At 39.4% G+C, this 25057-nt stretch overlaps 1 protein-coding gene across 9 annotated transcripts in view; it reads left to right on the top strand.

Annotated features, from left to right (window-relative positions):
- Positions 1-25057, top strand: part of IL18R1 (interleukin 18 receptor 1) — a 48464-nt gene that overhangs the window by 8068 nt on the left and 15339 nt on the right. For 3 of the 9 annotated variants that reach the window (XM_043536699.1, XM_043536694.1, XM_043536691.1), the window contains 6 exons: positions 922-1006; positions 2643-2880; positions 7015-7192; positions 9175-9328; positions 10274-10339; positions 13740-13890. In XM_043536699.1, coding sequence (XP_043392634.1) covers positions 949-1006; positions 2643-2880; positions 7015-7192; positions 9175-9328; positions 10274-10339; positions 13740-13890 — 845 coding nt within the window. In that variant the 5' untranslated portion in view covers positions 922-948. Of the gene's footprint in view, positions 1-921; positions 1007-2639; positions 2881-7014; positions 7193-9174; positions 9329-10273; positions 10340-13739; positions 13891-25057 lie in introns of all 9 variants that reach the window. The other 6 variants (XM_007068987.4, XM_043536681.1, XM_043536673.1 and 3 more) reach the window with 3 other exon arrangements.

Genomic DNA, 25057 nt, shown 5'->3' with positions numbered 1-25057 from the left:
TGTAATGGAAGTTCTCCTTTGAATTTCAATGAGTGGGAACAAGCTCTCCATGCCTAGTAGCTCAGGAACTGAAGAAGTCACAATAGCCCAGCTTCTGTGGAGATGAATTTGGGCTAGGTATTGTCCTATGGAAATAGGTTTTTGCCTTCTTACCAATTTAGTATTTCATTATTACTGGAATATTTTAAAAGAAAATACTCTCATTCTGTCCTCCTGAAGAAGAATCCAGTCAGGGCAGCAGGTAATACTGGCTCTCAAAGGTTGGAAAATTATCTACAAAGAAGAAGAAGAAATAAGTTATGTGTCTGAGGCATGTTGAAATAAAATCTAATATGAAGAAAATTGAAGACAGCTGGCGTGCTTCCTGGTTTGCCAACAGATTTTTGTATTTTTATCTATAGCTACAGATGCGTCCAAACTATGGGCTTGATCTTATGTTCATTGAAGTCATTTGCAAAATTTCCATTGACTTCAATGGTCCAATCCTGCAAACACCGTAGTCATGGTGGAAAGCCCAAGTACCCAATAATTAAGGTTTGCAAGATCAGGTCTATACTTTGGATGCATCTATAGCTAGAATGAGCAGCATTTTATAATGTAAAGTACTTAATCAGATATGAGTCAAAAAGAAATGATATAGAACATCTAACATGAAATATAAATAGTGGATGGAAAAACAACCGTTCTCTCCAACTGGTATGAACCTTGCCAGTAAAACTCCTGGATTATGACCTTATACATGTAAATATGCTTTGATGATAAAAAAAATTTCCAGTGGAAATCCCATCTTCACTACACTTTTGTTATATTACTCATGAACTTAGTTTTAGACAAATTTGTTGTATATGTGATGGATCATGTATATTTGTTTTTCTTCCAATACTCCGTCAGTTAAACTAAGAACACTTCCCTTTTTTCCAGAGAAGAAGCTACAAGTAAGTCAAGAAAATGGCTTTTGAAAGTCTGATTATCCCATTTTTAATGTTCCTCAGCAGAGCTACAGCTGGTAAGCATAAATCAGCATCACTTTGACAGTAAGACATGGCATCATTTGATGAATATTTGGTATACTCTAGCTGGGTGAATTTTTTTGAATGAATAGTTTATTTGCTGAAAAATGCAGTTTTGGGTTGACTGACACTATTTGTGAATTTGGGTCAAATTTGGAAGATAGTTTGGGCCAAACACAAACTTTTTTTTTAATTGAAAAAATCTAAATGTTTCATTTCAAAAAGTCAAAATGAAACATTGCAACTTTTTGTTTTGAAAAGACATTTCATTTAGAAATTTAGTTAAACAAAGAAACAAACAAAGAGTAACAAATACTTGAAAACAAAATGAAATGGAAAAAAAAGTTTTTTGTTTCAGTCAAGCAAAACATTTTCAACCCAAAGTGAAATTTTGTTGGATTTTCATTTCAGTAAGAAAAACTGAAGAATTTTCATTTTGGGTTGATTGGTTTGGCCACTGAACTGAAAAATCAGTTATTTGCTCAGTTCTAGTTAGTAACGCATCATGCAATGACATTCTGCTCCTTCTCTCTGTTGCATTACTGGAATCTACAGTACATATCAGGTATTAAGTAGAACAATGGATAGTTATTCTAATTAAGTTAGTAATGGGTCTGAACCAAACCCTAGACCAAACACTTCCAAAGTTTGGTAAAGTTCAGATCCAGTTCCAGACTTTGCAGTTTAGATAGACCCATCTTCAAATAGCAAAATTGTGAAAGGAGAGGAAAAAAGATGGTCTTAGAGACCAGATTCTGCCACCCTCCCTCGCTAAAAGTAGTACCTTAGGTCCTGATCCAAAGTAGTTACAGTCAGCAGAACAATTCCAATTGATTAAATGGGCTTTGGATCAGGGCCTTACTCTGTAAGTAGCCCCACTGAAATCAATTAAGTAAGGTACTATCCCACCTGAATAAGGATTGCAGAAGTGGGCTGTGACAGAGAGCTGGGAATCAGCAGCTGAGCCAGCACTCTGATCACTTAAACACCAATTAAATCCCCCACCCCCAGGCTGTGCCTAATTAGTGGATTAGAATGGTCTGAGGAGGACTAAAAAGGTAATTAACCCATTAACACAGACAGTAGAAGAAAGCAGAGGAAGGAAAATGCTGTGGAGGGGCAAGCTAGTGGAGCAGAACCAAAAAGGGTCTATGGAAGGAGAGATTTCTTCCCTGTACTTGCAGAGGAGAAATTGATGCTGTAAATGATGTGGTCAGTAAAGCGGGGGAAGAGCAATGTAAATAATTATAGGGTGGTGTTTAACAATAGAAAGTCTCTGAATGATCTGTGTAGAAAGAGTAGAAGACAGGAGCAGGATCATGCTCTATCACACAGACCCTTACAGATGTTTTCTGAAGTCCATGGGGAAAAACTCCCATTTCCCACCTTCCTCTAGCCATGAAAAGTTTTGCCTGAGTAAGGGCAGAATAAAGATTTGAAAACTGGGTCTTCAGGTTGGAATAAATATTGATTCCCTCATATGGCCACACTCTTCAGTAGCTATTAGGTCTGCTGGAAGAAAATCTGTTTAGAAAGAAACCAGATAGACAGCAACTGTCATTAGAATCAGTCCAGTCTCCTTATCTGTAAACAGTGTTTTGCTTCCTAACCATTCTTTTTTCTGTGAAGAAGAGCTGTGCCCCTTGCGTCGCTCCATTGATGTACTTGAAGGGGAATATTTTTTCCTTTGTTTCCCTGGATCAATACAAGATAAGCTTCGCAGTAAAACATACACAGTGACCTGGTTCAAAGAAAGCGAAGGAAAGGTGAATTTGATCCAAGCAACACAGAGACTTGTTTTAAATGGGAGATTTCTGGAGTTTTGGCCAGCTGAACTCAGTGACCTGGGGAATTACATATACAGATTCAGGTGAGTACACATGCCCAGTGGATAATGTAGAGTCTTTGCAATTGTATAAAAATAGGACCTGATCCTCTACTACCAGAACCTTGTGTAGTCATTAGCACTTATGCAAAGGGTTACAGAAAGCTACATTTACCCAAGTAGTATCATGTTACATTCATGTGCACAACTCTAAATAACTACACAGCGTGCAGAGCAATGGAGAATTGAGCTCATAAAGTTTACAATTAATTGCAGGTAGACAGACCCTCTAAAAGTTTAAGCAAAACTTTTGTTAAAAAAGATTAGTGTTTTTTTGTTCCTCCCAGACACAGCACATTATCTATGCTTAAAAACTGATTAATAACATACTTCTTTCAACTGATATGGAAGAGTCTTACTTCCATGGGTAAGTAATGACTTACTTTGGATGATTTAGTTGGGATTGGTCCTGCTCTGGGCAGGGGGTTGGACTAGATGGCCTCCAGAGGTCCCTTCCAACTCTGTTATTCTATGATTCTACTTGCATTGAGTAAGTAACTGACTGTATTCCCTTTGAAATCAGTGGGACTAACTGTATGTTAAGGTAACACACAAGATGAGTAAGAATGGCATAATTAGGCTCTGGCTTTTATACAGAACTTTACATCTTTGGCATTATTAAAAGCACAAATGTAATTTGTTGATTTTTAGTTGAGTATGCTCTTTCACCTCAGAATAGCTTTTACAAAGCAGTGACTCAAACGGAGCTGTAAGACTAGTGCACTTTTAGTTGTGATATTGTTCAGAAGGGCAGGAAGAAAGTGTGGTTTAACAATGGTTAAATCAAGTTTTGAAAAGGTGAAGATGTTTCTATTATAATTGACTTATACTGAAATTACAGTACATTTCAAGACAAAGGCTAAAATAATAATTCCTTTTTAATAGTGTATTATGTAAGCAGTGGTTTGTGCTTTGATTACCGGAAAATTTTGAAGGCTCTTTTCTGTTTATAAAATACAGAGTAGATGTGTGACTGCAGATATATAGCACTGAAAAATACAAAACTCAGTTCTCCAGTAATAAAAAGGGCTAGAATTTAATGGACTACAACTTTATATTAGACCTAATTTACCAACAGAAAGCCTCCATTATTTTTTTAAATGTCCAGAAATTGTAATTAGTTTCTAATATGATTTTATTTGTTGATTTTTAAATTAACTTTATTTAAATATGAATTTAAAAATTATAGGAACAATTTTCAGAATTTTTGATAATATCAAAATGGTTATCAATTAAATTGTTGATTAAAAGTATTGACATTTTTCTTGAAAATTGAAAAATGTAGAAAAAAAAGTCATTTTCAGTTGAAAATTTGCAACTGGCTCTACTGGACAATGTACTAAAAGAAATAGGTGAAATTGATTGAATTATATGTTCATGTTATAGTCTTTACTCAGCTCTTTTGACCCTGAAGAAAAATAGAGGTTCCTTAGATAAAGCAGAAATGCACCAGTGAAACATTTTCACAACAAATCAGTGTTCTGATGGGAAAAGCAAACAATAAAAACAAAATCAAACAAACCAAGCCCCTCCCTCAATAAATAAATAAATAAATGAAATGAGTGCAGTTTTGTTTATTGAGTCAATTTAACAGTTTAGCACAGAGTTGACCACAGTTAGCCCCATTTCTTGTCATGAAGGTTCCTGCTACATTTGACAAGTGGAGTTGACTGACAATCTTTACCACACATCTGTGGTGGTGTTTGTATGGTTTTGTGCATCACATATCCTAAATTCCTGTGGTTACCACAAATCAGGTCAAATAAGCTCTTCCATAATTGTGACCTTGTAACTAGGTAAATTGTAAGTAACCGAAAAAAAAATTAGAGGTGGAAATCAGTGACAAGCAAATGACACACTTTAAGGCTCTGAGCCTGCAAATACTTACGCATGTATTTAGCTTTATGCATGTATGGCCCTGTTGAAGTCAATGGGACTATACCCATTCTTGAAGCTGAACATATGCTTACATGCTTTGGGAACAGAATGCTCAGCACTCAACTGTAAAGTGGTAATACTAAGTCAAAATCTGACCTTGATAGTGAAATGGCTGAGGAGTGATTTGTAATCTAATATGTACAGTATTTTTTTTTTTTGTAAAATCTTAATCGCTACTTTATGAATTTTCACTCTCCAATGTGCTTTGCTGAGCCAGGCTACATGTTTTGAGTTTTAGTCAAATAGTGATTTTTGTAATACCATATTTCCCACAAAGTACAACCAAAGAACTAAAGTGAAAGCCAAGACAGAAAGATAAAACCTCATAGAGTGTAAGAGACAAGGATGTCTCTTAATGCATGTTGACTAAAATTTTATATGTGGTAGACTGGATTGGAGATGCTCCAAGCCAAATTCATACCTAGTGTAAGGGTCGTCACCTGTAGAGTCGCACCTGTTTACACCAGGTCTGAATTTGGCCCAACATCTTCAGTGTGTTGTACAGCTAACTGTGAAGTTATTTCACAGAATGTGTTATCACAGAGGGAGGGCCTCTCTTATTATGCTGAGGGACTGTCTAATGGGAGGAAGTATGACTCTGCGGTTGAGCACTGTGCTAGGATTAAAAAAAGATGTGGGTTCAGTTCCTCATTCTATCACAGGCTTCCCATGATTTTGGGCAAGTCAGTTTGTCCATCTCTATTCCCCATCTGCAAATTCTAGATGATAATACTTCCCTACCTCACCGGGGTGTAGTAACGATAAATCTATTATTAATTCTCAGGTGACAAAGGTCATGTTGAGCATATAAATAAATAGGTTAACTGTTCCTGCTTTCTTTGTTTTCCCTCTTGTGATACACAACTAATTTTTAGACTGTTCCATGCCAATTTTTTTTGGATTGGTTTACTCTGACTCCACATACATTTATTAATCAGAACATGAGGCCAATGTTTAATCCACTCCCTTCTTCTGAAATTATGACTGTTATGTAGATCATATATTTGAAAACAGTATCAGTGGGTATTTCCTCTAATAGAACTATCTCCAACTCAGTCCAGACTAAATAAAACAAAAGTAGCTTAGTATTTATTTTAGGATTCAACAGAGAAATTGTATATAAAATAAAGGATGTTTAACATTAACAATGTTGTTGAGGGTCATACAGAAGGCTGATAAAACTACAAAACATATTTGGTACACTAGAATTGGGAAAACGTTAAAATAATTTAATTGAGTAAAAGCTGAATTTGCTTTGGTGGTATTCATGGCTCTTTTTATTGCAAACATTTTTATTTGTGATATTTTTTGTTAGCAAGTATGTTAACATAAAGCAAAAGTCTGTGAGTACTCTTGCAAATCAAGCTACTTGTTTAGATGCCTTAATGTATAATTGAGAGCTTCATTTTAGGCACCTTTTTTGAAATGTTGATTATTGCCTTTCAGTAACATTCCTCTTTCCCCAATACTTTAATTCCCCCAAGACTCCTCCAGATCCCTTTGGCCCACATTAATGTACATGGGAATATTCAACAATGAAAGTATTTACATATTGTATCAAAATAATTAACTCTGTCTTTCAGGTAATATGTAGCTATGAAACAAAGTATCTTTGTTCAGTAGTAATTTGAGCTTCTCCATGAAACCCTCAGGATTTGTGAACATTTTCACAAATACTTTGCTGGTTGTCTGTACAGCAACAAACAATGAATAATGTGACCACATGAACAACAGCAGAGTGAGCTTGCCAAGTTTATTTGTTCATAAATATTCACAAATCACTTTTTAAATTATTATCACTACATCAAACCTTAGTGAATTAGATGAGTAAGTCTATAAACCCACTAACTAGTCATTTTTAACTACTTGAGCATTGTTAGGCTAATTTGTATGTATACTTGCCACCATATATTGTTATAGTGTTATAAATAATTATGAAACTGAACGATTTCATGATTCTGTTTTGATATGCTTGTCTGTTACTTAAGCTGGGCCTTTACTGAAAATAACACCTAGTTTATGTGGGGAAGTAAAGAAAAGGAAGTAAAAGAAAATGGGGCAATATTGGTATGCTTTTTTTCTAATGATTATATTTTAGGTATATATTTTTTATTTTGTTGTATAATTACCCTACCTACATGACTTTAAAAAACACCCAAAATTGTTTTTTTTATTCCATAGCAATGGAACGTATAATGTCACATTACAAAAGTGGTCCCTGAATGTACTCAAAAGAAGTAAAGACAGTTGTTTTAACACAAATCATTTATCCAGGCAAGTTGAAGATGTTGGAAGAGGTTATACACTGAAATGCAATGCTGTGCACCACAATAAAAATGTCACTATAATGTGGTACAAGGTAAGTAAACAAAAATATCACCACCCAAATTAGTAGTAAAAAAAAAAATAATGAAATGTTAGACCTTGGGAAAGGTAGATTACAAACTTACAGACATCTAAAAGGTTTCAGAGTAGCTCTACAGTCATGTAAAAATCTTCAGTAATTCTGGTAAGTGACACAGTTCTTAGTACAGACACACAAAAGAAAACCCATTTGTCTACTTGCAGAGATTTGCAAAATAAAGTATACTAGCAATTAGGAATTGCTTATGATCTCAGGGTTGGGGAATGGTAAAATATTTGATGCTTGAACCTACCTGATAAATTACCCAGCCTCAACTCTCTTTAGTGCATGTGGGATCCTGACACTAAAAGGAGTGCAAAAGGACTTACCTGAGTGTTGGGATTTGCTTATACGGTAGTTGGCAGCTTGGAAGTTTTGGTGTTTCAGATCATTTATAGCATTAAGAGATGTAAAATAAATTCCATTGTTTAAAGTGAACCATAAGTCTCTTCTGTACTACAAATACACCAAATCAGGGGACCTGATTACAACAGTTGCAGTTGTAGTGAACTGTGTTCCATAATTGGCCTAAACCTTGGACACATTCCTTTAGTTTTCCTATCTCTTCACCATGTTGGGTAGCCCTCTCCATTCCTCCATGGATTTATATGGATACTGTTTGTCTGCTCCCAACAGTTGCGATCAGAGATGTCGCATGCTCATTTTGGAGCATAGGAGCTACCATACTAGATCAGATCAGTGGTCGGTCCGTCCTGTCTCTTGACAGTGGTCAATATCATTTGTTTCAGAGGAAAGTGCAAGAAATGCTGGAGTAGTCAGTTATTAGTTAACCTGCTCCAGGGAAAGTTTCCTCCTGACCCGCAATGGTTAGAGGTTGGTGTGTGCCCTGAAGCAGGGGGGTTTATATCTCTTTCCAAACTCTTATTTGCTTTTTAATTTTTACTTTATAACCCTGGAAATATTTATTACCCATATAAATGTCCCATCCTCCTTTGAACCCAGCTAAGCTCTTGGCCTCAGTGGTAACTTGTGATGATGAGTCCAACAGGCTAAGTGTACATTGTGTGAAAAAGTATTTCCTTTTATCCATTTTATATGTGCTACCTTCAGCATTCATTGAATGTCCCTTTCTTCTTGTATAATGAGAGGGTGAATAGAAGTGCCTTATCTATCTGCTTTATACCATTCATTTGTAAAGCACTGGTCTAATTTGGGAATAGTGTTCTACCAAACAGAATTTTTTGTGAAATTCTTCACAACAATTCAAATCTTTTTTTAATCAAAACCATTATTGAAATGGTTAAAAATTTTGAAAAAAAAATGACAAAGGGGTTGTTTAGAACCCTGGAAACAATTCTGAAATGTTGATTCCCCTCACCTTCCCCCCACCCATTTTTGATGAGTACTATTTCCATATGTATGCAAATCATTAATCTTTGAACAAATTCCAACTGAGGCAATGCTGAGACACACACATGGCACACTAGAGAACAACTTCTTTGAGTAATGGATTGGCTAAGCTTGCAGAGCCTAGCCAAATTTTCGAAAAATGGATACTTAAAATTCAGTTCCTAAATTTATATTTAGACACCGTGAGTAAATGGCCTGATTTTCAAAAATACTGAGCAACCATGGGGGGATTTGAAAATGAGATAATTTTTTAAAATCTTGGTCCCAGTTTTCAACATGAGACTCTCTCTGGTGCCCAAATCCTGTGATTGAGTACTCAGTTTGGTACTTAATCTACATGATTATCTTGGATTACTCTCATTTCTTATTTTGTGTGCTATATTGTCATTTGGATGTCCCAATGCTGTATTTGGGTGCCCATGTTTGAAAATTGGACCTCAACCTCTCTTAGCCATCTCTGAGCATTTTCCCCCAAAGGTTTCATTTTAAAATATTTATTTTCTCATTTGAAGCTTCAGAGTGTATCCATAGCATGAAAATTATTTAAATTTTCTTCATTGAAACAGAACTGTAACATCTATAACTCTGCAAACGAGAAGGAACTGGATTTTTCTAGTTTAAAGATTGAAGACTCTGGGAATTACACATGTGTTGTTTCAATTAGTCATGCAGGAAAGGCGTTCAACACCACAAGTACAACAGAGCTGATGGTGAAAGATGGTAAGATTGTTTTCTTAGGCGTCTGAAGACCATATAATTACATGTTTAACGGAGGCTTCCTATGCAAAGTCCGTTTTCTCAGGCTTTGTGAAGAGGAAAGGATGTAGGTCATTATCTCTAACTGTAGGTATCATTAGGTCATGTATTTAATTGCATATTGTGATCAGTTCAAACTGAACAATGTTGTTCAGTCTAATTGTTGAAGAGGCACATCTACCAATATAAGCGTGCTGAATATTTTAGAATTCAACATTAAAAAAAATGAAGATGGGCTATGGACTAGAGAGAAGCTCTTTGAAATGAAGTAAAATCCTCTGAAATATGCATGATCGAGTGAACTTGAAACATGTTCCAATTTATTGTAGTTCTTGTTATGTACTGTACAGTGTACACAGAACTATATCTCTCTTCCCCCAGGGAAAGCAAAACTCTTTGACTTTGCACTTTGACTTATTTTATAAGTAAGCTTCTTAATAATTTAAAAAGCAAAAAGAGACAAGCAAAAAAAAAAATCTACTGGTTTTATTTAGTCTTATGTGAATGTTCTGATTTCTCCTCCTCTCCCCCTGCCTCCCTCGCCAGCTTCCACCTCTTCAGTTCTATTAAATTTAGCCACAGTAATAAATGCAACGATTTCAGAAGCGGTCTTGGAGATGAATCTTTGAGGACCTCATAAACAGAACACTTTATGAGTTCATGAAAAAAATTCAATAGGACATACCATTTTGCTGTTTTAAACTACTTGGTAATGCCAGAGCATCAGCTGTTGTTACTCAGAGGAAATTATACTGATGATTCATCAGTGTTCATAAATATATTACTAGTAGGCTGAAATCTATATGATATGCTTAAGCATGGGTTTTTGAAATAGAGCCATTTGTATCATTTTACAGAGGTGGGATGTTAGAAAAATGGCATTTTAAAATATTGCATTTTTTTTCTTAGATGCAGCAGAAGTTGTTAAATTGGAGATAATTGAACCTGGAGAAATTTATGTTGAAACACAAATAGGTATCTAATTATATGAATAATCTTTGTGAATGTATGTTGTTTTGTTCTGATCTCCATATGGTGTATGTTCTGGTTGAGTTTAGTGAAACTCAGAACTGTCTGCAAGTTCTCTTTGCTCAGATCCATAGCTCCCTACTGGGCCAAGTGTTGATTTGTGGCTTCCCTATTTCAGATGAGTCATCATTGGTAGTAACTGGCATAAACTTTCACTGAGTTCAGCTACCCTGTTCAAGAGGAAACCGAGATGCTCACTATGGCCAGCAAAAGGAAGTTCTGGTCACATTTCCTGGTTCTGTAGACCTCAAAGCCCCATTGGATGGCTGACACAAGAGGGATAGGTCATCAAGTGGATAGTAAGGCAGAGCAACCCCTTTAACATGTGGTTCAGTGTGTTTTAGGATCCTTTCTTTACAGAGACATGGAAAGTAGGAAGGTTGGCAAACCTGTCAACACAGCGAGTTAGGCAGACCTGTCTGAACTGCAGAAGAACTACTGTAGTACACATTTGTGCCAAGAGCACTAGTAAAGCCAAAATCTTGTATGCCCCGTGGATAGGAGCAGTGCATTAACTAACTTGTGTGTGGAGACATACTTTGTGTGGTGTAAACCAGGTTAGTTTATTTAAAAACACGTTAGAGCTACACTTTAGGTGAGCAGCGGATATACTTTTCAATCCCCGCAAACTGTGATTCAGTATTTAATGTGTGTAGCTGAGTTAGACAGATTTTTATATGGATCCTATAACGAGGATTCTAAAAACAATTCCATTTGAACTGTGTGCTGTGACAATGGTGCTCAATCTACGTCAACTTCCTCTAGCCATTTATTTAAAATGTGCCTGCACAAACCTTACAGACTGACAGCTACCTTATAAAACGTGCAGAGATATTTTAAATGAAGTTACTTTGTGAATTATGAGGACACAGTACCTTGGACGTGCGGATGGGTACTGACATTGCATTCTTGGAATGACGTTTTAAGTTAAAAAATAACTGCAGATCAGGCTTCATGTGACAAATTCCTTAGAAAATTGGCTTTCTAGTAATACCGGAATCTCAGTGGGTTAGAAAATGATCTCACTGAATTCTCTGAGAACAGCATACCACATTCTGTTTTATATGGTGTCCTTGATCATCTACAGATGGGGGGAAAATACTCTGAGTTGTCTTGGTACAAGAACTGGCCCAGGGACACAATTAACTTTTAGCACAACTGGTCCTGTGATTGCAGCTTAGTCTGGACTCAGTTTAGCCTCAGGTACATTGATGCAGATGATACATTGGTTCATTTTTATTGGCTGCGAAGGTTGGAGGAGGTCAGCAACACATACTTCCTGCTCCTGGAGTCTGAGGCCTGGATCCAGAAAAGGTCTTTAGTGTTGCAATGTTGAGCATCACAGTGCCTAACTTCTAAGTGCCTAGAAAATTACAGGAACATCATTGCAATCCACAAAGCTTAAGTTAGGTTCCTGGCTCCTTATGCAATGAATGGGGAGATCTAGGCAGCTTACAATGTGATCCCCAAGCCAGCATGCTAGGTGGGTACCCACCTAAACTATCCAATAAGAGATGCTGATGAGAGGGGTGTGTTCTAGGGCACGGAGGCACCTGTCTCTGCTTAATGATCCGTGAATGGGAACTCACCACCTGGAGTCAGACAGCTTAGGCACCTAAGGCATTTATTGAGGTAGGTACCTGCCTTACTGCCATCCACCAGTTGTCTGAAGGAGTTGGTGGTGCCCACCTTATACCTTTTACCCCAGTGGTTAGAGCACTCACCTGGGATGTGGGAGCCCCAGGTTCAAATCCCCCCGTCTCTGCCAGAGGGGAAGAAAAGATTTGAACAGAGGATCTCCCACTTCTCAGGCAAGTGCTCGAACCATTGGGATATTCTTGTCTGGGTTCTCTGTCTCTCCTATTGAAGTTCTTCCACTGTGTTTAAATGATGATCTCTCTCTTTCTCTCTCTGGCCCAATGACTGTTTAAGTATTTATCCACAATGGAATGGCCACTGGGCAAGAGCGAGCGAGAAAGTGAGCAGAAACTCTGTAGCCTGGTGGTTAGGAAACCCATGTGGGAGACCCAGGTTGCAGTCCCCCTGCTCGAGTTGTTCCTTCGTTATTTATCCATAGTGCAACAGGAGAGACTGAGAGAATCCCACATCAGTCTGTCTCATAGCTTGGTGGTTAGAGCACACTTCTATGCGATGGGAGACCCATTTTCAAATCCATTCTCCCCTTCTGGCAAAAGGGGGAACTGAATTCTGGTCTCCCATGTCCTATGTGAGTACGCAATCACTGGGCTAAAAGTTACAAGAACAGCATCACCACAGCCTCCTCTGTCCAGATTTTGAATGGGACCCAGTTTGATAGGTGGCCACTGAGCAAGCCTATTAGATCCGGCCCCACACACTTCTTGGGTGGATGAATGTCTGTCTTTCTCAAGTTTGTGAATCACTGTGGGGCTTAGATGGGAGATGGGTGTCTGGATGCCTAGAGAGATGCAGTATGCTCAAAAGCAGAAACTCAGGCACCATGGGATCTGTTACCCTGACATAGGCGCCAAGTGAGTTTAGGCACCTACAAGGTTCGGCAGGAGTTTTGAGGATCACAGTGGTGCCAAAACTGGAACTTAGGCACCTAAACCCCAAGCCTCTTTGGAACTGGGCCCGAGCCACCGAACAATGCCCACGGAGTTCTAAAATCAGGCAGCTATTTGACCTCTCGGTTTACGTTGCATACAATAGCAATAACAAAACTAAGAATATTTCTCTGAAAATGAAATGCCTGTGCTATCAAATTAACCTTACAGTATTTGAGAGTCTCTAAGCTGATTACTTTCACAATACATGGGCAAACGTAGTTGCAAAATGTCGGCACCTGTAGCTGACACAGCTACAATGCTTCATCATTGCACAGAAAATAGCTTGTGATGTAGGGATATTTCTTCTAGTATGGAAGACTTTTGTGTGGAGATGCGAGAGAAGGCTTTTGTAATCTTGTGGGCCACCTACCCATCAGACACCTGGCTTGAATATATATTGTTAGTTACATAACAGGGGCATATAAGGTGTTAAGAAGGAAATGGCTCATCACCCCTCAACTATAGGACATCTGAATGTCTATCAGTTGAAAATTGCCATCAACTGAAGTGATCCAAATGCATTGCTAGTATCTCAACTGTTAAAGGGCTCAAAATGCTTTAAAGAATTCAGTCAATTTTCAGTGCACTTGTGTGGATACTGTAATACACAGAAAGGTTGGCTGTATTTTTCGACATGCTGGGAGCCACACTGAAGGTTGTCCTATGACATCCAGATTGCATCTCTGGCTATCAGACTCCCCATTGCATTGTGAACTATTCCTATGAGCGGATGTTAATTTTTATATTGGTTTGCCTAGGTAAAGAGGTGATACTCAACTGCACAGTTTTCTTGGGTTACTCAGATGCTGCCAAGCCAATATACCTCCTGCACTGGGTAGTCAAAAATTTAAATTCATGTTCAGAGAGCACTAAGGAGGAACAATCAATATGTGAAAAGGAGTATGATTTGTAAGTATGTTTACTGCAAAATGTTTTTCTTCAGTGTTTGTGCAATATAACATACTGCATTTTGTGTTCTGCTAGTTAAGTGTAACATCTGAGTTTCCTTCAGTCCTGTCTCTCACAATCTACCTATCAGCTGGCCATAGGTTTCCATGCAGGATGTCTGTGATCATGACTTTTAATGTAGCTTAACATTTTTTTTTTAAGACTATCAGGTTTTCACTGTATGTACATGTGCAATGCTGTAGGCATAGTCATAATTATGCTGGAGTCTCCCATTGTTCCGCTCTTTGCCTCAGTAGAAGCTTCCTTGGCAATAGCTTCGATGTACACTCCTCATTGTTAATTTTCACAGTTAAACTGTAGCAGAAGGGGAGAGAAATATGTATCAGTAGTAGAGCTATGCAGGAACTAGAATTTCTGTTCCACAAAACATTCTGAGATATTGAAATTTCAAAATTTTCCAAGAAAGGAAATCATTGAAAAAAAAATTCATTTTGGGACAATGAGACTGGTTCTGTTTCACTTTCGTAACAATGAAACATTTTGTTCTGAATTTGATTTAATTTTTTTAAAATTTCTAAACTAAAAATTGTTTTAACATGATAAATCAGAAAAAAATCTGTAGAAATCAACACATTCCCAGAAAAGATTTCAGTTTTGACAAAATGACATTTTCTGATGAAAAAACATGGTCAGAATTTTTTAAACTAGCTCTAATCAAGAGCCATTTGGTGGGTAAACTATACTTCGATTCCAGGGGCCTGAAAAGTGTCACACATCCTGTACTGATGTGCATGTTATGAACATGCCTAGAGCTCTAGCGGTTGTACTAAGAGAGCTGTTGTACATTCAGCTCAATGATGATTATCACTGATGAACAGATTATCATTAGCTTGTTTGAATAGTCCAGGAAGGAGAACTATCAGGCTTCCCCATACATATTAGAGTTAAGGGCTGGCTGTTTCATTTGAAAATGGGGAAACTGAAGTTACCCAGAGACTGCAAAGGCATCCAGCCTCTTAAATACTGGCTAATTTTATTTAACTGTTGGATGTGTGAAATGCGTTATTGGCCAACTGTTAGCTTCAGCACAAGTGAAGCTCTGTGCCTGATTAAGGGGAGGAGCTGTTTGCTGTGAGGATAGAGTGATATTTTCCTCTCCAGTTGACTGGGCTTTAAATATGGAAGTTACAGAGTATGATGACAGAGGTGGAGCTAGCTATGTAATGAATATTGAACATGCTAGATCTTCAGAGGAAGACCTGTGTGGCACATGGACAAGTGTTGGGATTGATTTTGGTTGACTTGTTCATGTGTCTCTAGCTCATTTACTACATTGGATTGAACTGCTATTTGAACAAGTGGTGTTTTACTCCTCGCCCAGAGATAAAATTTTAAAGGTTAAAAGACTTAAGTCTAAAAGATTGTGTATTGGTAGCATTTAAAATTGGTGGGTGGTTAAGAAGATTTGGGGTCTGAGAGATAGTCTTTGTTTTAGAGGATATAGAATACATAAAGTAAAAAAGAACCAGTAAGAGAATGATTATCTGAATGGTTCTCTCCCTTGCCTCCCCGCCAATTACAAGAAAGGGTAAGGATAAGGACTCTTCCAAAAATTCTGTTGGTGCAGAGGTACCAAGCTGGGTTGGCTCTAGATTCTAATACACAGAAGTTAACAGGTAATCAAAGAATTGAAGAAGAAAGAATTGGGGAATTAATTATAACTGTAAATCCAATGGGGCGATTTGTACTGGTAACTTATAAATTGAGACTGCTGGTCCAGAACTGACTTGACCAGCTAGATGGTACGCTACAGAGCTTTTATAAAATTGTTATTAAAATTATATCATGGAACATTAACAGCCTCAAAAGTAAAGCTCGTGATCTGGAACTTAAGACTTATTTAGTGCAATTTGATATAATTTGATATAAAATACTTTGCCTCAGTCTTTAATAAGACTAAAGAGGATCTTAGGGATAATGGTAGCATGATAAATGGGAATGAGGATATGGAGGTAGACATCACCATATCTGAGGTAGAAGCGAAACTCAAACAGCTTAATGGGACTAAATCGGGGGGCCCAGATAATCTTCATCCAAGAATATTAAAGGAATTGGCACAAGAAATTGCAAGCCCATTAGCAAGAATATTTAATGAATCTGTAAACTCAGGGGTTGTACCGTATGATTGGAGAATTGCTAACATAGTTCCTATTTTTAAGAAAGGGAAAAAAAGTGATCCAAGTAATTATAGGCCTGTTAGTTTGACATCTGTAGTATGCAAGGTCTTGGAAAAAATTTTGAAGGAGAAGGTAGTTAAGGACATTGAAGTCAATGGTAAATGGGACAAAATACAACATGGTTTTACAAAAGGTAGATCGTGCCAAACCAACCTGATCTCCTTCTTTGAGAAAGTAACAGATTTTTTAGATAAAGGAAACGCAGTGGATCTAATTTACTTAGATTTTAGTAAGGCGTTTGATACGGTGCCACATGGGGAATTATTAGTTAAATTGGATAAGATGGGCATCAATAGGAAAATTGAAAGGTGGATAGGGAATTGGTTAAAGGGGAGACTACAACGGGTCCTACTGAAAGGTGAACTGTCAAGTTGGAGGGAGGTTACCAGTGGAGTTCCTCAGGGATCGGTTTTGGGACCAATCTTATTTAATCTTTTTATTACTGACCTGGGCACAAGAAGTGGGAGTGTGCTAATAAAGTTTGCAGATGATACAAAGCTGGGAGGTATTGCTAATTTAGAGAAGGATAGGGATACCCTACAGGAGGATCTGGATGACCTTGTAAACTGGAGTAATAGGAATAGGATGAAATTTAATAGTGAGAAGTGTAAGGTCATGCATTTAGGGATTAATAACAAGAATTTTAGTTATAAGCTAGGGACGCATCAACTAGAAGTAACGGAGGAGGAAAAGGACCTTGGAGTATTGGTTGATCATAGGATGACTATGAGCTGCCAATGTGATATGGCTGTGAAAAAAGCTAATGTCGTCTTGGGATGCATCAGGAGAGGTATTTCCAGTAGGGATAAGGAGGTCTTAGTACCGTTATATAAGGCACTGGTGAGACCTCACCTGGAGTACTGTGTGCAGTTCTGGTCTCCCATGTTTAAGAAGGATGAATTCAAACTGGAACAGGTACAGAGAAGGGCTACTAGGATGATCCGAGGAATGGAAAACTTGTCTTATGAAAGGAGACTCAGGGAGCTTGGCTTGTTTAGCCTAACTAAAAGAAGGTTGAGGGGAGATATGATTGCTCTCTATAAATATATCAGAGGGATAAATACCAGAGAGGGAGAGGAATTATTTAAACTCAGTACCAATGTGGACACAAGAACAAATGGATATAAACTGGCCACTAGGAAATTTAGATTAGAAATTAGACGAAGGTTTCTAACCATCAGAGGAGTGAAGTTTTGGAATAGCCTTCCGAGGGAAGTAGTGGGGGCAAAAGATCTATCTTGCTTTAAGATTAAACTCGATAAGTTTATGGAGGAGATGGTATGATGGGATAACATGGCTTTGGTAATTAAATATTCATGGTAAATAGGCCCAATGGCCTGTGATGGGTTTTAGATGGGGTAAGATCCAAGTTACCCGGGAAAGAATTTTCTGTAGTATCTGGCTGATGAATCTTGCCCATATGCTCAGGGTTTAGCTGATCGCCATATTTGGGGTCGGGAAGGAATTTTCCTCCAGGGCAGATTGGAAGGCCCTGGAGGTTTTTCGCCTTCCTCTGTAGCATGGGGCACGGATCACTTGCTGGAGGATTCTCTGCTCCTTGAGGTCTTTAAACTACAATTTGAGGACTTCAATAGCACAGATATAGGTGTGAGGTTTTTTTGTGGGAGTGGTGGGTGAAATTCTGTGGCCTGCGTTGTGCAGGAGGTCAGACTAGATGATCATAATGGTCCCTTCTGACCTAAATATCTATGAATCTATGAATTTTTTTACAAGAAACCTGGCTTACCAAAGATGAATCTTTGTATCTCCCAGGCTATGAATTTTGTTTGAAAGGATCTATTAAACATGTTAAAAAGGGCAAATCAGTTACTGGTCAAGCCCTTTTCATTTCGATCAATTTCCTGCTATAGCTAATGTATTAGTTCTGGATAATCCCTATCCTCAAGCTTGTAGTATCACCTTTCTAGATAATATTTTAATGAATACTCATTTGATTCCCCTGTTACAATGAAGCTATATGGGCAGAGTTAGAATCTATTATTGAGATGCTGGCTGCTTGGAAATTATCCAATTCTTATAGGTGATTTTCATGCTCAGTTGGGTGGGGAAGACAAGAAATTGCAACGTCTTTCAAATAGTATTTTTAATGACCAGTTGTTTGTCCTTCCCCCAAGAAATTCTAAAGATAAAGTAATAAACTCAGCAGGCTGGATATTTTTGGTGATTTTGGACAGATTCGGGCTGGGAATACTAAATGGTAGGGGCAGTGATGACATAGTGGGTCATTGGACTTATACCTCTCTTAGAGGGGCAAGTATGACTGACTATATTGAAGTTCCAATTTTAAGTTGGCCTTGTTTTGCTAACTTTTCAGTGGCCCTTAAATATGATAGTGACCTTCTACCCTTCCAGGTTAATTTTTGCTCTCTGGCCCCATTACATCAGCTGATCCCTGTTGGACAGTATTTCACTTCTAATTTCAAAGCCTTACATGCAAGGCGAAGTAAGTGTAATCCATTGGTTAAATCTAAAATTAAAGAGACTCTCTCCTGTAATTATCAGCTAGGGTGAAAAAAACCCACATCTTTTAGACCTTAGAGATGTGCATATATCCCTTAATGTGTGTAACAATATTGTACATAAATTACAGGTACCAAAAAGGGTTATTCCTTCCCTCTGAAAGATAAAATAATTTGGTTTGACAGCAATTGTTTTCATAAAAAAGAAAACTGTTAGATGATGGCAAGGGAGGCCAGGAAAGGAAGCTCATAGGATTCCACCCAAAAGCTAGTTAATTTTAGGAAGCTTTATAAAAAATTGCCAAAAGAAAAAAGATGGAACATTGCATGGCAGTGGAAGGAATTCAAATTTGCTGCCAAAATGAAAAATTCTTTACTTTTTTGGAAACTGGTAGCAATGGGTTCCAAGAAGATCAGGAGTAATATTTTTCTGTACTTCATAATGATAGGCCATCTATCACGCCGTCTGGAGTGGCTCACGACCCTGAGTCCCTACCTCAGGGCAGACTGTCAAAAAAAGGGCAGACCCCAAACTGGTGGTATGTTCTATAATTATATTTCACCAAGCCACAGACAAATGTGAACTCCTGGATCCCAGAATCATAGAAGATTAAGGTTGGAAGAGACCTCCGGAGATCATAGAGTCTAACCCCTTGCAGGACCAACCCTAACTAAATCATCCCAGCCAAGGCTTTGTCAAGCCGGGCCTTAAAAACCTCGAAGGATGGAGATTCCACCACTTCCCTAGATAACCCATTCCAGTGCTTCACCACCCTCCTAGTGAAATAGTTTTTCCTAATATCTAACCTAGATCTCCCGCACTGCAACTTGAGACCATTGCTCCTTGTTCTGTCATTTGCCATCACTGAAAACAGCCTAGCTCCATCCTCTTTGGAACCCACCTTCAGGTAGTTGAAGGCTGCTATCAAATCCTCCCTCACTCTTCTCTTCTGCAGACTAAATAATCCCAGTTCCCTCAGCTTCTCCTCATAAGTCATGTGCCCCAGCCCCCTAATAATTTTTGTTGCCCTCTGCTGGACTATCTCCAATTTGTTCACATCCTTTCTGCAGTAGGAGGCCCAAAACTGGATGCAGTACTCCAGATGTGGCCTCACCAGTGTCGAATAGAGGGGAATAATCACTTCCCCTGATCTGCTGGCAATGCTCCTACTAATGCAGCCCAATATGCCGTTAGCCTTCTTGGCAACAAGGGCACACTGTTGACTCATATCCAGGTTCTCGTCCACTGTAATCCCCGGGTCCTTTTCTGCAGAACTGCCACTTAGCCTGTCGGCCCCCAGCCTGTGGCAGTGGGTGGGATTCTTCCATCCTAAGTGCAGGACTCTGCACTTGTCCTTGTTGAACCTCATCAAATTTCTTTTGGCCCAATCCTCCAATTTGTCTAGGTCACTCAGGACTCTATCCCTACCCTCCAGCGTATTTACCTCTCCCCTCAGCTTAGTGTCATCTGCAAACTTGCTGAGGGTGCAATCAATGAAGATGAAGATGTTGAACAAAACCGGCCCCAGGACTGACCCCTGGGGCACTGCACTTGATACCAGCTGCCAATTAGACATTGAGCTGTTGATCACTACCTGCTGAGCCCGATGATCTAACCAGCTTTCCACCTTATAGTCCATTCATCCAATCCATACTTTTTTAATGTGCTGGCAAGAATTTTGTGGGAGACCATATCAAAAGCTTTGCTAAAGTCAAGATATATCACATCCACCGCTTTCCCCATATCCACAGAGCCAGTTGTCTCATCATAGAAGGCAATCAGATTGGTCAGACATGACTTGCCCTTGCTGAATCCATGTTGAATGTTCCTGATCACTTTCCTCTCCTCTAAGGGCTTCAAAATGGATTCCTTGAGAACCTACTCCATGATTTTTTCCAGGGACTGAGTTGAAGCTGTAGGTCCCCGGATTCTCCTCCTTCCCTTTTTTAAAGATGGGCACTATATTTCCCTTTTTCCAATTGTTCAGGACCTCACCCAATCGCCACAAGTTTTTAAAGATAATGGCCAATGGCTCTGCGATCACATCAGCCTACTCCCTTAGCACCCTCGGATGCAGTGCATCCGGCCCCATGACTTGTGCACAGCTTTTCTAAATAGTCCTTAACCTGTTCTTTCACCACTGAGGGCTGCTCACCTCCTCCCCATATTGTGCTGCCCAGTGCAGCAGTCTGGGAGCTGACCGTGCCTGTGAAGACCAAGGCAAAAAAAGCATTGAGTACTTCAGCTTTTTCAACATCATCTGTCACTAGTTGCCTCCCCCATTCAGTAAGGGTCTCACACTTTCCCTGACCACCTTCTTGTTGCTAACATACCTGTAGAAATCCTTCTTATTACCCTTCACATCCCTTGCTAGCTGCAATTCCAGTTGTGCTTTGGCCTACCTGATTACACCCCTGCACACTTGAGCAATATCTTTATACTCCTCCCTAGTTATCTGTCCAAGTTTCCACTTCTTGAAAGCTTTCTTTTTGTGTTTAAGCTCACTGAAGATTTTTCTGTTAAGTCAAGCTGGTCGCCTGCCATATTTGCTATTCTTTCTGCACATTGGGATGGTTTGTTCCTGTGCCCTCAATAAGGCTTCTTTAAAATACAGCCAGCTCTCCTGGACTCCTTTTCCCCTCATATTAGCCTCTCAGGGGATCCTGTCCATCAGTTCCCTGAGGGAGTCCAAGTGTGCTTTTCTGAAGTCCAGAGTCCATATTCTGCTGCTCTCCTTTCTTCCTTTTGTTAGGATCCTGAACTCAACCATCTCATGGATACTACTGCCTAGGTTGCCACCCACTTCTACTTCCCCTACCAATTCCTCCCTGTTTGTGAGCAGCAGGTCAAGAGGAGCATGACCCCTAGTCGGTTTCTCCAGCATTTGCACCAGGAATTTGTCCCCAACACTCTCCAAAAACTTTCTGGATTGTCTGTGCACTGCTGTATTGCTCTCCCAGCAGATGTCAAGGTGATTGAAGTCCCCCATGAGAACCAGGGCCTGTGATCTGGTTGTCCGAAGAAAGCCTTGTCTACCTCATCTTTCTGGTCTGGTGGTCTATAGCAGACGCTCACCACGACATCACTCTTGTTCCTCTCACCTCTAAACTTAACCCAAAGACTCTCAACAGGCTTTTCTCCAGTTTCATATTGTAGCTCTGAGCAATCATACTGCTCTCTTACATACAGTGCACCTTTTCTCCCCTGCCTGTCCTTCCTGAACAGTTTATACCCATCCATGACAGTGCTCCAGTCATGTGAGTTACCCCACCAAGTGTCTGTTATTCCAATCACGTCATAGTTCCTTGACTATGCCAGGACTTCCAATTCTTCCTGCTTGTTTCCCAGGCTTCTTGCGTTCGTGTACAGGCACCTAAGATAACTAGCCGATTGCCCTACTTTCTCAGTGTGAATCAGGAGGCCTTACCTGTTGTATCCTCCTCTTGTTTCCTCCCGGTATCCCACTTACCTTAGGGCTTAGGTCTCCATCCCCTGACAAACCTAGTTTAAAGCCCTCCTCACTAGGTTAGCAAACCTGCCTGTGACGTTGCTCTTCCCTCTCTTCATTAGGTGGATCCCATCTCTTCCTAGCAATCCTTCTTCCTGGAACAACATCCCATGGTCAAAGAATCTAAAGCCCTGTCTGCGACACTATCTACGCAAGCACACATTTACCTCCATAATTCGATGGTCCCTATCTGGGCCTTTTCCTTCAACAGGAAGGATGGGCGAGAACATGACTTGCACCTCAAACTCCTTTATCCTTCTTCCCAGAGCCACGTAGTCTGCAGTGACCTGCTCAAGGTCATTCTTGGCAGTCTCATTGGTGCCACTTGGAGAAGTAGGAAGGCGTAGCGGTCCGAGGGCTTGATCAGTCTTGACAGACACTCCGTCACATCCTGAATTCTAGCTCCAGGCAAGCAGCACACTTCTCAAATTTCCCGGTCTGGACAGCAGATGGATGACTCCAGCCCCTTTAGGAGGGAGTCCCCAACCATCACCACCCATCCCTTCCTCTTTGGAGTGGTGGTCTTGGAACCTCCATTCTTAGGACAATACATCCCATGCCTTCCGGCCAGTGGGGTCTTCTTCCAATCCCTTCCCTCAGATGATTCTTCCAAACCATTCTCCGCTGTAGCACCTGTGCAGAGCTTGAAAATGGTTTCTAACCTCTATCTGCATTGGGGGTACATGGGTTCTCCTCTTTCTTCTTCTGGAGGTCACATGCTGCCAGTTTTCTTCCCCATTCTGCACTTCCTTCTCTGATTCTTCTGCATGCTGTGTCTGCAATATCAAACGCTGACTTATATCCAGAAAGTCTTCATTTTCTCTGTTGCAACACTGGGTTGATACTTGGGTCTCTAGTCTTTTAACCCTCTCTTCCAGTATGGAGACCAGCTTGCACTTCCTACACACAAAGTCACTTCTATCCTCTGGGAGAAAGACAAACATGGCACATCCTGTGCAGGTCACAACAGCTGATCACTCACTATGCATATTGTCTTCCTTCGAAAGAGCTTCTTCAGATATTGTGTTTACTGCTCACAGAAGCCTGAAAGGCAAAAAAAAAAAAAAAAAAAAAAAAATCACTGTAACAGTCTTACCACGGAGTCACAGCCCTTAGACTCTCCAGTCTAGCTTGTCATCCAGGCAAACTATACTTAGTGATAAATGGTCACTTACACCAAAGATCACAAAATATTCAGATTGCTTCCAGTCCCAAGAGACCAGTCATGTACCCCAGATCAATTGGTACCCTACAGCTTACATCAAAGACAACGCCTGTAGCCAGTTCTGTAATAAACTATCTAAAGGTTTATTAACTAGGAAAAATAAATAGAGTTATTTACAGGTTAAAGCAAGCCAACATATATACACAAATGCATTGCAGTTTAAATTCTAAGAGTGACAGAGTTGTAGAGATCTGTCAATTCAAAATGTCTTTCAGGCAGACCTAGGGGTAACCTCTGGGGATCTCTGGCTTCAGTTTAGTGTCTCTGGCCCCGTGAGAGTTCAAACAGTGAAGAGATGAAATATTTTCCTGTGTCTTTATTTTATTTCCTTCATTCAGCCTCCAAGTCCATAGGATGAGCTTCCTTGCATGTAGCATTTCCAAGATGCCATTGGGCCATTAACCAATCCTTTGTATTGTGACATTCCTTGATGACTTACCTGATTTTAATAGTTCTGGATGGGCAGGAAGAAATACTCCTTCCCATCTGAGTTCACAAGTTTAGAGCAAACATTTTCCAAGTGATACAGCAAAACTTACATATGTCCTTATAGCATGGAATACAGACATTACATTAATACATGCAGCAACTTACAAATGTTCTATAGACTCTAAACACTAAATACATTCTTATAAGACTAATACCTATTTTGAGCAACGCTAATACATAAGTGAACTGATCCGGTCTCCAGCTATGAGTTTGTCATCTCTTAGCTAATGCCTGCTACGTTGGCAAGAGCTGGCACCTGGCCTGCCAGCATCATACCATCTAATAACTTTTTAGCACGATCAGCTCTGGTAGCCTCCATTCCCTGTTCCCTTCCAGATTGTTCTGCAGTATCCAGTGAGGAAGTTAACTTTTTAATTGATCAATAATGCTGTAATAAAGCACCATGGAAGGATTTTATCCCTGTAGAAGTATTTAAGGTAAACGTTGACTAGTGGGCACCTGTTTTGGCTAAACTTTTCTCTAATATAAATAATACAAGGATTTTCTCCTCAGGTTGGGCTATCAATATTATTATTGCACTTTATAAAAAAGGGGAATAGAAAAGACTCTGGGAATTGCCACCCAGTTAATTTATTAGACTTACACTAGATATCTTTTGGCGAGACTAGGGAACTGGGCAGGATAAGATAATTTATTTGCTGGGGAACAAGCTGGTTTCCAAAAGGGCCATTCCACTACAGATAATTGTTTTTTTTCTTATTTGTTTCACAAATATGTGCCTCCTTCAGGGGAGGAAATTGTATGCAGCTTTTCTTGGTCTAAAATTGACCTTTGATGGGGATCGTCTGTGGGGCAAATTGGAGATTGCTGGAATAGATCCCTGGTTACTTTTTCTTTTAAGAGGTCTTCACAGACAGACAGTGACCAAGACTGGGATAGGCCTGTGGATAATGAATTGATTCTATTCCAGTTACGAAGGGGATTCAACAGGGCTGTCTTTTAGCCCTTTTCTTCGTAATTTTTATATTGATGATTTTGTTCTAGCATTAAAACGGGCTCAGTATTTCCCCCCGTAAAACCATGAATCACACTGTGACTATCTTTTTATATGCAAATATGGTTTTACTGTCACAGACACCTTTGTGATTGAAGTGTTTTTTAAATGTGTTTGGTTTATACTCACAATGGGAAGGTCTCTTGATAAATTATGCCAAAGATAAAGTAATTGTCTTTAGTCAGAGATGGAGGTTGCATAAATGGAAGTTT

Source organism: Chelonia mydas, chromosome 1 (genome assembly GCF_015237465.2).
Source record: "Chelonia mydas isolate rCheMyd1 chromosome 1, rCheMyd1.pri.v2, whole genome shotgun sequence".
Classification (NCBI taxonomy): Eukaryota; Metazoa; Chordata; order Testudines; family Cheloniidae; genus Chelonia; species Chelonia mydas.
Note: the sequence above shows the minus strand (reverse complement) of the source record. Positions and strands in the feature narration are given on the sequence as shown.